This window comes from Strix uralensis, chromosome 15 (genome assembly GCF_047716275.1).
Source record: "Strix uralensis isolate ZFMK-TIS-50842 chromosome 15, bStrUra1, whole genome shotgun sequence".
NCBI classification, from domain to species: Eukaryota; Metazoa; Chordata; class Aves; order Strigiformes; family Strigidae; genus Strix; species Strix uralensis.
Genome location: NC_133986.1, coordinates 14,713,601 through 14,726,116, shown reverse-complemented (window position 1 = coordinate 14,726,116; position 12,516 = coordinate 14,713,601). Strand labels below are relative to the sequence as shown.

The window sequence follows — 12,516 nt, the reverse complement described above, 5'->3', positions numbered from 1 at the left end:
AGCAAGGGTAACAAATGGACAACAAAACCATTGAGACAGATTGCTCGGTTAAGCGTTGTGTATCTAATAGCTGGATTCATAAGGATGTGGGGGATACACACTAGGCCAGGAGGGTCACTGCCAACTAGAAACTCAAGTGCACTGGAATATTTATGCTATAACAGTTTAGTCCGTAAGCTTTCTTTCCTCTTTCCTCTGAAATACAGGACATTATTCTTCCTCATTTAGCAGAGGACAAAAGTACTAATTGCCTATGGCCTTATTAAGATCAGATAGGGATCAGGTAACAGTTGTGGTTTTTTGCCAGCTTCATCTCTGAGAATCTGCAGTATGATCCTTACAGTAAGTTAAAGGCTTACTTCAGAAGATATTGAAAGGAAAATCCTTCACTGCAAAAATGAAAGCAATTCATTACCTCATTTGCTTTAACACAGACATAAAGAAGGACGTTGTCCAGAAACACAATTCTGAAGAAAGTTGGAGGAAAAAAAGCAAAATAAAATACTGCCTTGATCATATTTTTTGTACCTCATTTAATCAACCTCATATATTTATTTTCTCTCATCTAATCTTTATGGGCCACATAAAAATCAATTTTCTTAAACTCGCATCACAAGTTATGATAATTGTATTGTTATTAGTAGTATAATTTTTTATTTCTATTTTAATTTCATTTCTAACAATCCAAATATTCTGACTTACCAAAAAGATATCCTGTTTCTGTATTCTTTTGAAGACCATGAGCTGACTTGAAATAAACTATCTCTCTTCTGAATAAGAACATATCTTTTATGTGTGTGTGTATGCCATCCTTACATCACCTTTCTAATTCTCATCACCTAAGATAATTCCATCCTTTTACTCGAAAACATGTCTCACAGACTGGGATTCCTGATCCCACACTCACTGGTGTATGTGACACTTCCCATTCTGCACCTCTCACACCTTCTCAAATGTGTATTGGACAAAAGGGAAAGTGCTGCCCTGTGAATGTTAGTGCCACACACTGAATTACCCCAAATTCTGTGTATACTTTTAAGGAATCAGAAGCCCAGCCTCAACTATGCCTGCCCAGGAGGAAGCACCAAAGCTAAAAGCGAGCTCGTGAATTCTGCTAACTCCTTTTGTTGATTCACCGGCCGCTGGTTGTGGTTAAAACTGAATGCAACAAGTAGAGAAATGAAATGGTTCTATGCACAGAGCAAATCAGGTCTTGTGCAAACTTTGTTCATTTGGACTTACCTTAAGTAATGTTACACCAGTCCTTTCAGTTTGAATCTTAGACTCGCCATCTAACTTTGTCATGGAGGAAAACTCACAGGAAGAGGATCCAAGTAGTTCATTTCAAGTAGTTTAGCACCACCATAACACCCAGAGGTCTCCAGAGGCATGGAGGGAATCGGGTCCTCACTGAAAACTGCAGTTCTAGTTCTGTGTGCACCGTATGCATAGGAGTAAGTAATCCAACATACGTTGTAAGAGAAAGCAATGAGGAGATGGGAGAGTCTTGATAGGAAAGGGGATGAAGACTTTACTTAAACCTGAGAATATTATCCATAAAAGGTATATCTCCTGTAGCAGCATAAACTTCAGGGTAGGCTAGTTTGGCCTACTTCTTGACAAGACAAAGGGGTGAGTGTTGCTTTAGAAAGTATTTTGTGTTCTTTTGTGTGCTTTTCTGTGCTCCTTAGCATCCCTTGGTAGCTGTGAATTGAAGTATGATCACAGATTTAAATTGGTTGTAATTTCTCAGTGGGTTGTTACCAGCATAGGAGTGATATGCCTTATATGGAGATATATTGCTGCTGACAACATCTCAATCAACAGCCAAATGACCCTCCATTACTGTTTTTGAAAGATTAAGACACCCTCAGTTACAGTTACATCCACTTCTGCAAATATGCCCTGAACCATTGATGACATCTGTACAGTCTTTTCCTCTTGCTATTAAAGTAAGAATTAGTCAGATATTAGGTATACATAAATAACAGATATTTTAAGGTGGATTTTGAATACATTCATAATTAAACATATCTTTGAAGCAAGCTATTGTAACTTGAAAATATCTAATTGGAAATACATATTAGCATTATAGTTTATTAAACGCTGAGGTTTGCTACTTGTTTCTGAATTTTAAAATTGCTTCAGTATTTCTAAAGAGTTTAAGGGAAACCTGAGATAAGAAAGTTGCTGGCAAAGTTGTCACCAGATATAATTGCTGCCAATGCTTTAGTAAAACATAAAATGTTATTTTTACCTTCTTATTGTTTCTTTATATTAGTAATATTTTTTTAAAAGGAAAGCTAAATGGAAAACTATCATGTAAAATAAATAACAGTAACTTTAGACAAGCTCATTTTCATCATTTTTCAGTCAAAGCAAAATGAAACTAAACAGTCTTAAAGTGAATTCTTTATATACAAACACATAGGCTAAACAAAATGCTGAGAATACAGCATACTGAAACAAGTATAATTGCTGTAGTCTTCAAATTGTCTGTTAGGAAAATATATGAACAACAAATGTAAAATACAAGTGAATGATCAATAAGTGCCAGCTTCAATAGTGCAACGTTTTATTAATGACAGAAATATCTGGTTTTAACACTGCTCATGTTACAAAAAATGCAGTTATAGTAACAATGGCAGCAAAGGGGAATTTGGCACTGAATATATAAAACAGCAAAAACACGTTTCAGTGGTCTTCTAAATGGATCAACAAAAAGCTTATTAGTGGAAAATAAAAATAGAATTCCTTTCAGTTATTTAAACTGGCCAATCAAAGAGCAGAATAAAAATTTGTTTGTGTAAAATAGTGCAATGCAATTTACACAAGGTTATCATAGGAATGTTACCTTTTTTCAAGTCAACTGATGTAAACACAAATTGCTAAGATACATTTAGGAACTTGCACACACGTGCATTTGTTTTTATTCAATTCAACTGCACAGCATATAAATGTTTAGTACTAGAAGTGCACTTGTAAAACTAGCTTTATTTGTGGGTTGCTTACATACTTGTAGCCTAATTTATGCTTTTCTTTTTTTTTAAATTAGACCTACAATGGTAGTGTTCCTAAAAATACATTTGTGTGGAATGTCTAAGTTTCTTATTTAAAAACTCAACAATCTAAAATGTAATATAGTACAGTGATGTTTATCTTACTATTAGGCTTTACACGAAGTTTCCATGTTCCACTTTCCATATGTATATTTCAGGATGTACACCAAACTTGGAAGGCAATATAAGCTATGTCTGTCATGGAAGAAATTATGTGGGGGGGCATTAAAATACACTAGCCATTCTGAAACAGTAGTTTATGTCTTTTATCTTTTTTTTAAAAAAAAAAAAAATCTTTAATTCTCCTAAAGTTTTACATACAAAGAATAAATGAAATACGATCTTATTTCCTTAAAATTTAATACCAGAAATCGGTGCAAGATAAAAGTCTATGATGTGGTTGACTTGTATTTAAACAGGAACCTGAGTACGGGCAGGAAAAATAGCATTACAACTAAAAGAATAAAATTCCTTAATAATTTAAGTAGCTGAACAGGTTTTTAATGTTCTACCACAAACCAGCAAGGCAACAGATGATAATGGCCTTGTATTCAATGAATTATCATGAACACCCACTGCAAACCTGAATATTTTCTGCAAAAATAAAACATTGGATTATGCACAATAATAAAAAGCATCAGAAATAGATGCACCTGGATTTTTTTTTCTTTTTTAAACCACAAATATCAGAATTCAGCATTTATGTCACAGTCCTTGAACAGTTGCTCTGAGATGACTACATTAAGCACACTACTGCACTAAGTAGACACCCCACAACAGGCTTGCACTGCAACGGTAACATAGTTTTCATATAGGCACAGACTTTTTCTCATTCATGTTCAAAAACAACATGAAATAAACAAGATAATATTCGGATTCATCCCACATTTCCTTGTTAGCAAAAAGTTCTTGCCACTTTGGTAATTGAAGTCACTGAATGTTTTTAAAAATTGCAGGTACCTCAAGGAAAATAAGAGTTCCATATTCAGCAAGGCAGCATTATATCAGGATATTTTATACCAACTAAGGCATAAAGAACTTTGCATCAGGGTATACAATACTCAATCTTTGAATAAAGTTTCATATTCTGTGTGGTGAAAGTGCATAGGAGTGGGATTCCACTAGAGTAGAAAGAATCCTCTCACAGTATTAAGGCCTTTCAATTTTATGTGAACTGTGTCAGGCTAAAGTCAGCACAGTGGAAAAAAAAATAGGCTATCATCATACTGGAAACCACTGAAGTTTTCTTAGCATGTCTTGTCTTCTCCTAGTTGTCGCTCATCTTCTTCATCAGCTTCCTCAATAACCTGAATTTCATCTGCTTGAGGTAAAGATGAGATCTCATTCAGCAGTTTAGCTCCTTCAGCTTTATTTTTTTCTTCCTCTTCAATCGCTTTCTTCCATATTTTGTGATTTTCACTGAGATGGTGTATTAGCTGGCAAAATATTCGTCTACCTTTTTTTCTTTGAGCTTCTGTAAAATTATAAGCATATTTGATTGTTTGAGATTCAAACTAATTGTATTTTGCATATACAAAACCAATGGCAAATGCAAGATGCAAATTTGAGCAAAGCACACGGATGCTTATTCAGAATATTTAAATAGTGACACAGCAAAAGAAAACAATGAGTTTCTGTTTCAAATTGTAAGTCTCCTGGTATTAACAAAAATTTTATTAAAAGAGTAAAATTAATGAAGCAGCATAATGGCAAAATCTACAATACTTGTACTATACAATTTCAATCATCATTGCTGTCTCTGAATCTATTAAATGACAATCATATGCAACAGTTGAAGTAGAGAAACTTACTTAAAATAAGATCATCTTCCATTTCTTCATCATCACTCTCTAACTGTGCTCCATCATCATCTTCAGCGCTTTCTGCATCCTCCTCCTCTTCATCAACCCATTGCCCTGGAAGCAACCCAGCTGCATTATAGGAGTTACAAAGGGGGCCAACTATGTGAGTGATGAAAGATTCTTGCAGTTTTGCAAGCTGTGGAGAAGAACGATCCATGAAGGGGCTTATAGGTAATCCAAGACTTGATTCTTCATCACCCTGAAAAAGAAGTGAAAAAAATTATCAGAACTTCTCACAAAATTAACCTTAAATTTTCATTTTAAAGATTACTTTTAAGAAACCACATAAACATCACATGGATTGTATCTTTTTACTAGAGGCTAATATTATAGACTAAGTGAATGAAAATGCAGTTAGGCCAATTTAAAATAAAGACACATTATGTCTCAGATTTGCATAGCCCATAATCCTTCCTTCAGCTTTGCTGTGAGACACCCTTGTGCATGGATGCAGACTAGTTCTACTGGAGCTGCCTGTCCTCTGCCTTTACAGGACAGCTTCAGGGTAGGCAGAGATTTGACTTCAATTGCTCAGCTGATGAACAGAGAAAATGGGAAAGTAATGAGCTAGAGAAAGACATTCTGGTAAATGGCTTCCCCCAAAAGTCATAACTATAACATCCAGAATAAAATGGTTGGTTTGGGTTTTTTTCCCATTTTATAAATTGGAGAAGAAAAAATTGCTCATACACAATTCCAAGTTATAATCACTTATCTCAGCACTTCTGTGGACCTGATAGTTTTACAAAAACATTCTTCCTAAAGGAACAACTTAGAATATTAAGGTCTTACAGTAGGTGTAAGAGCTTCAGATTATTATTGTTATTGCTTAAATCTCCCAAGTGTTGTTTACTTTATCTTCTTAGTTTGAAATATATATTTCAATCCTTGGTTGATGCCTCATAAATAGTTAACTGCTCAGAAAGTTGACTACAGAAAAACAATGGTAGAAATGTAGAATATATTTTGGGGAGCTTGCAGAAATTGTAAATGTAAAAATAGGCAACAAATTTCCAGACTTTTTTCCAGTTAATCTTGATAGGTTTATTTATCAAAGTTGCACTGTAAAAATTGTATCTACATTTTAATACTGTTAGTTACTAATGTGTATTTTTAATATGTAATTTTGAAAGTTTTGAAATATCTTCTGTCTTTCACTAAGAGTTAGCTGAATATACATTTCCAGTCTTGTCGATTCTATACATATTCTTTGACCTGGAAACGTACCAGTGAACTTAACTTCCCAAAGGGAAAGAAGGTGTTTTGGTTTATCAGCATCATCCTAAAAAAACCCCAAAAAACCCCACAAACTAATATCTGAAAATGGATAGCATTAGCAGGGAGCTTGTTTTCAAGCTTCTAATACAATTGATAGGAAGTAAAAGATTATGTTAGTTTGCTACCTATAAAAATAAATTTTCAGTATTCAGAAAGAGAAGATGGAAATACCTGAAGATTTATACACAAGGAATAATGTTTAATTGAGTTACATATTTGGTAATGCAAAGAATTGATCATCAGCCTGTAATTAAAACCCAGTAAATTGCACTTTCCGTACGCACCTGTTCATAAAATTCATTAACAATGCCTTCTGTCCATTTCAGATGCAGCTCTCTAACTTTTGCTGGGCCATTAATATCTGCCAGCTTGATGCATATTTGACAGGCGAGTAGGCGATCATTTTCATTGCTCCATTCTATACCATGACTGTTGATATCATTGACCTGGATTGAGCACATACATTTTAAAAATTTAAGTTAAAGTTATTAATCAGTGTTTGGATTTTTTCAGGCTTTGCACAACAGACACATCAATTTTTCTATATCATTTTTTGTCTTACATAGTAAAAAAAAAAAAAATATTCATTTACTATCTCTCAGAAGATGGAAATGTGAGGTATGATTGAGGTCTCCTGTGGGTCCCTATGTCACATCTGCTAGGCTTATTAGCAATCTACAAAACAATCTACAATTGGTTTGTACAAAGGAAATATTCTATTTGCATTTTTTAATAACTTAATTTCAAATAATATAAAAATTTAAATGCAAGTCATTAATACTAACAGCTACTGAGTAGCAACACTAACATCAGTATATCATGACCACCTCAGTGCAGACATTAAAATGTAACAAACCTTGGCATTAAATTCCGCAAGGAAATCAAAATGCTTCTTGAGATCTGTGGCAAGGATTGCTTCAATCACTAGGAAACGAAAACGCTTGAATTCTACATGATCAAGATTTGATAAAAAGTTGTATTCTGGTCGTGATAAGAAAAGATTCCAGGCAGAAGCAGCATGGTGATTTTCTAAGACTGATCTGTCATTGTAGAGAACAGCCTACAAAAAAAAAAAAAAAAAATTATAAATGACAGAGTAAAGATTTAAAATGATAATTAAATATTCTGAAGCTTAAGGGCGAGTTAGAGGCAAGTCTTAATTCAAAAAAAGGAAAACATTGGAAATGGTGTTTTGCCTTCTAGTTTTGAGGGTTAAAGTGAAACAAAAATGGCGGATGAGAAAATGAGCAAAGTTTTTCCTTTCCTTAAAAGTTCTTAACACTCACAACCAATATGTACAAAACACATCAGAATTTATCAGGAAAAAAAAAGTGTTATACAAGTTAAGTACAAATTAATTTCCCCATTTCTTAAATTGTGTAAATGATCCTAAACAGGTTACAGTAGAGATATAGAAGAGAAAAAGTTTCATTATTCTGATTTCAGATACAGACAAATAATTTTCTGGTTAAGGAAGTTCTTACCTGAGGTGCATTCGTAGCCACTAGAAAAGCATTTGTACGACCAGGATGATCATAATCGTGCATGGCAGCTGCTACATATAAAGCCATCAATTCCAAAGCAGGAATGTTTGATGCCAGACAACCATAACTGTCATCAGCAATAGAACAACTTTTTGAAGAAGTATAGCTGACTTGAACAGCGGCAATACCACTGGCTTCATCTAAGAAAATTGAAAATACAAAAATAAAATATTTTTAGAACATTATTTCATTCCTATTTTTAATACATTTTAAATGACTCAGCCAGATACTTTTGCAAATATAATTTTAATATCATTATCCTTGTAATTGTGGAGCTGAATAATTGGCAAAGAAAGGCTTACACTTTTTTAAAAAGTCATACTGTTCTTATAGATAAACCAGCAATTTTGAAGAAAAGTTGAAATGCCAGTAAGTTGTAAATTCATCATGGCCACATGAGTTGTCCAGAAGGGGAGATGTAGTCTTAGAAATACATAAAAAGCTTCAGCTGTTTTAAGACATTACACAAGGAGGGCAAAATCCTACACGACATTGTGGAGCCTTTAAGAAGTGCCCCAAAACTGGCAGGTGGAATGTTCCTGTTCTAAAACCAATTCTTTATCTAGTACTACATACAGATATACCTCAGGATCCATTTTTTTCAGACGAGGTTTCCCATTACAATGGTGAGGGATAACTATCATTCACACAAATAGAGAAGACTTTCAGAAGAGCTTTGAACAGTCATAATCCAGAAAAAGAAATATTTTTAATTCACCACAGTCAGAGCTCATTCTTGACATGCAATTTTAGAAAAAAGAAATGTAGACTTTACATTTTTGGCAATATGTGTGGGGCACATATCCACACTTACTGCTCTCATTGGAAGAGGAGAGGAAGGAAGAAAAGATTTGCCTTAGTCCTTGAAACTGTATGGTGCCTTAGAAGACATAAACCAGAGGAAGTCGCTCTCTTCGCAGCTGCAGTTCACTTGTGCTGCAGAAGGCTGGTTCAGAGGAATGCTTCAGCAGGCACAGAAGGCAATCTAGTGGAACAAGGGCCACTGGCCATCTAGTCTATGTCTCTTGACTGCAGTAGAGTTGTCATTTACATTAGAAAGCAACCATAACAATCTAAGCTTTTAAGTATTAAAATGCACTTGTAGGTTCCATGAGAGGGAATGAAGAGAAGGAGAAAAACTAGCAAAAATGTATATCTGAGTCCAAAGTCCAGATCTTGGAAAACCCACATGGATATCAATGGTTACCCATTACTGTTAAGGTCTCTGTCACTTCTTTGCTTTCCCCTTACTGTCATGCTGCTGAAGACTTCCTGCTGTTGTGCAGACCTGGAATTTCATTCCTTTCTTAAAATGACAGCACTAAACCAGCATTCTACAGTTTCTCTCCAACCTCAATAAGGCCAAGAAAGGATCAATCAGCATCTCCCTCAGTATTTCTATAATTTGCCCATTTCTTGAACTTGCAGACCTATAGTAAAAACTCAGGGTGTGGAAACTACTGCAAAAGGAACTAAACCCACTCAGTTAGAAATATTTACTTGATAAGGAGATTCACAGTTTTATTCTCCTCTTCCCCCTGGACAAAGTCACTACTTAAAAAAAAAAAAAGGCAATAATACTTATTTTGTCACCGCATAATAAAAAGGGGCTCTTTTGCCTTAATAGAATAAGCAAGGATTAAAAATCCTAGTAACATTTATACTGGAAGTGTTCCAAAGCAATAAGACTATAATTTCTTATTTTAATTTTAATTTTGTGAAAGGATTTTTATAATTTTCTTTCCACCAGTCAGGTCTCCAGTCTCAACCCTTTTAACACTTAGAGAAAGAAAATTCAATAGGGTGCAATCAATGGATATGGACAAACTTGGAAAAAAGAGAAAGGTGACAGCAGAGGGGCTAATTAGTAAGGAAAAAATAACATACATCGTATGATGTTCTGTACAGTTCACAAACTACTTCTTAAAATTACAACCCTTTAAAAGCCACATGACTTGCATCTTGTCTTTTTCTACTGCATGTATAAAACAGTTCTTAGAGAGTGTTTGATTTCTCCATTTTGTTTTTCTTAAATATACATTTTAGTGTAAAAGTCTGTAATTAGAGTAATTATGCTTTACTCACAGTATATATTTTAGTAAAGACTGCAAATCTAAATTTAAAAGTTAATTCCATGAAGTCACAGACAACACAAGAGCAAGCTTCATTAGAACTAACATCATACAAAATTTGAATTTGAAGTCTTTATTTCTCTTTCATGGATGCTCCTATGCAGTTATTATTAGGGTAGTCACTTCTATGCCTGAATGTCTGCATGTGATATCTAATACAGAATTCTGAACTACTCATTTTTACACCAAGACCATTAAGGAGAACTTCAATTAAGTTAAATACTTTGACTCTGCTATTTTTTCTTTGGACTGTTTGATTTCCCAATAAAGTTAAGAAATATTAGTCTAATGTATTTCAAATGCTAAAAATATGCTGACTGTAGCAGTATACAGAGGTTTCATTCAGCATAGAAAATTTATTAAGTGAACCTTATTCTTGGCTAACAAACTAACCACTACTCATCTAATAATTTTTCTAAAAATATACTGCATGATAGTTCTGAATGGTGCATACTAACGTGGTATCTCCACTGCCTTATATTAAAATACAAAAAAAATATTTGAGTGATAAGAAAAACTAGATATTTTCTTCCAGAGTAATTTATTTTACCTACTGTAGTTTCATTAAAATATTCTTACAGCAAAAGAAAAAAATAACCTATGTGAATACATACCCATATCACTTTCCATTATACGCTCATTATGAATTTGCTGAAATCCAGGAATAGGCCGTGTTGTCAGATACCATACTGCATGAAGAACATCTGTGGCATGTATGCGATTGTGATCTGAAAATTATCAAAATATAATCAAAAATATTATCTGAAATATAATCAAAAGGAACAACCCCCCCAAAAAGGTAGTGTACCAAATTTACTGTAAGGGAGATTTTGATTAAATATAAAGGAAAAATTGAATTTAAATTCTTAGTAGAGGCTACATCACTGAACGTTTTTAAGAAACAAGTTAGATAAACATCAAACATCCTCTAAGCCCATCCTCTAAACCCAAACATCCTCCATCCTATCTGAGAGTCAGGAAGGCATTAAGTAGCCTTTTAAATCAGTGATGGTGAGCCACTAGCATTGCTTCCAATCTGATACCTACAAGCACCTGAGTTGATTGCAAACATCTGTGACACTGGGGGTGGGTGGCTGCACGTGTGTGTTTTTTGTTTTGTTTTGTTTTCCAATAAATTTGGCTGCCCTAAACAGCAAGATGAATAATTGCTATCAAAATTCTATATTTTCTTATTATTATGTTACGGGCCTAAACCAAATTTCTCCCACACCAACAAATATTCTCTCATTGACTTCAGTATGTTTGATTCAACCACTCAATCTTATAGTTTTGGAGTCCAACAATTTCTTGCTGCAATTCATTAAATCAATTCTAAATTCTGACAAATGTATTAATTAAGGATATACTAAATTAAAACGTTGCCTACCTCTGTAGTAAACATTAAACTAATATGAATGGTAAAGGAGATACACTAAAATAAAAGAAACACACGTGTAATTGGAGAGTACTTACAGGGAATATCTCGGTAGCCATTTTCTAGTGCACAGAAGTAATTCATGAATTCTTGAGTTGGGATTTTGAAAATTTCAAACAAACCAGTGTCTTGAAACAAGGTATAAGTTACCTAAATACGTATTAAAATAAATTTTAGTCTGGAAAATATACCTAAGCATATTCTGCTTTTTTAATGTTAAAAATATTCCTGGTTTTAAAATTTTGCTTGCTGATAGAGATGGAAATTACTTAAATTCCACTGAAGATTATCCAAAGGCTATTGTCATAGGGATATGTTTAATGATTTTTTTAGCACAAAAATGCAGATTTTTACCATCCTCTCAAATACAGAATAATAATATCTGATAAATCCTATACACAACTGATTATTTTTAATAATATCCTCCAACATTTTCATGTTAAAGAACTCATGCTTTATTCCATTAGTGACCTAAAAAGAAGAAATCTATATTCTTACTTATTATTCAAAAACTAAAATTGCTTCACTATAGTAGCAGAGTCATTAATATAAAAAAAACCCAACGCTATTTATTTTTGCGACTTTGGCAAAGAAATCCTATTTCTTTTATTCGTTATGACTTATCTTGGGTATTTTTAACAAAGCTAGCTGGTAAATGAAAAAATATTTCAAAAATGTACTCAGAACACCCACACATCTATATACTGTGCAAATATATTATGGTTTACAAGTAGAACTTAGTGACTACAACAGCCTAATCCCCCCTAAGACTGCAAATATTAAGAAAGCTTTTAAAAACAAGTCACTGCTACTCATTTTTGTCACTTCACTACCAGACACTTGAGAGAAAGAATAAGTTCTGAAGTGTAGGAGGTGCTCAAAGGAACATGAAAGCAAAATGAGGGGAGATCCCTCCTTCCATCTGTCCCAACCACTCCCCTTACACATACCCAATCTGAGAACCTTACAACTGATGATGGTAAACTACTGTTTTTAATTGGCTCTTAAGTGAGATATGTATCAGATGCTTGCAGCACAACAGACAAAGGGACTGGGGTGGGAGGAGGAGAAGGACAAGTAGTGCACATATATACAATATCAGGAAGAACTGATACAGAAATTCTGGTAGAGTTAAGTAGAAACCTGGCCACTTAAATACTTACAGATTTAACTATCCCCTGGATTGCACACAAATGAAATGCAAGC

General features: G+C 33.9%; 1 protein-coding gene across 1 annotated transcript in view; it reads right to left on the bottom strand.

Moving 5' to 3' along the window:
- Positions 1–1,970: 1,970 nt before the first annotated feature.
- Positions 1,971–12,516, bottom strand: part of PDE3B (phosphodiesterase 3B) — an 88,232-nt gene continuing 77,686 nt past the window's right edge. The window contains exons 10-16 of the mRNA XM_074885072.1: positions 11,349–11,460; positions 10,490–10,603; positions 7,684–7,883; positions 7,056–7,259; positions 6,484–6,645; positions 4,871–5,120; positions 1,971–4,533 (exon numbers count right to left, since the gene is read on the bottom strand). Of these exons, the coding sequence (XP_074741173.1) occupies positions 4,307–4,533; positions 4,871–5,120; positions 6,484–6,645; positions 7,056–7,259; positions 7,684–7,883; positions 10,490–10,603; positions 11,349–11,460 (1,269 nt within the window). The 3' untranslated portion in view covers positions 1,971–4,306. The remainder of the gene's footprint in view (positions 4,534–4,870; positions 5,121–6,483; positions 6,646–7,055; positions 7,260–7,683; positions 7,884–10,489; positions 10,604–11,348; positions 11,461–12,516) is intronic.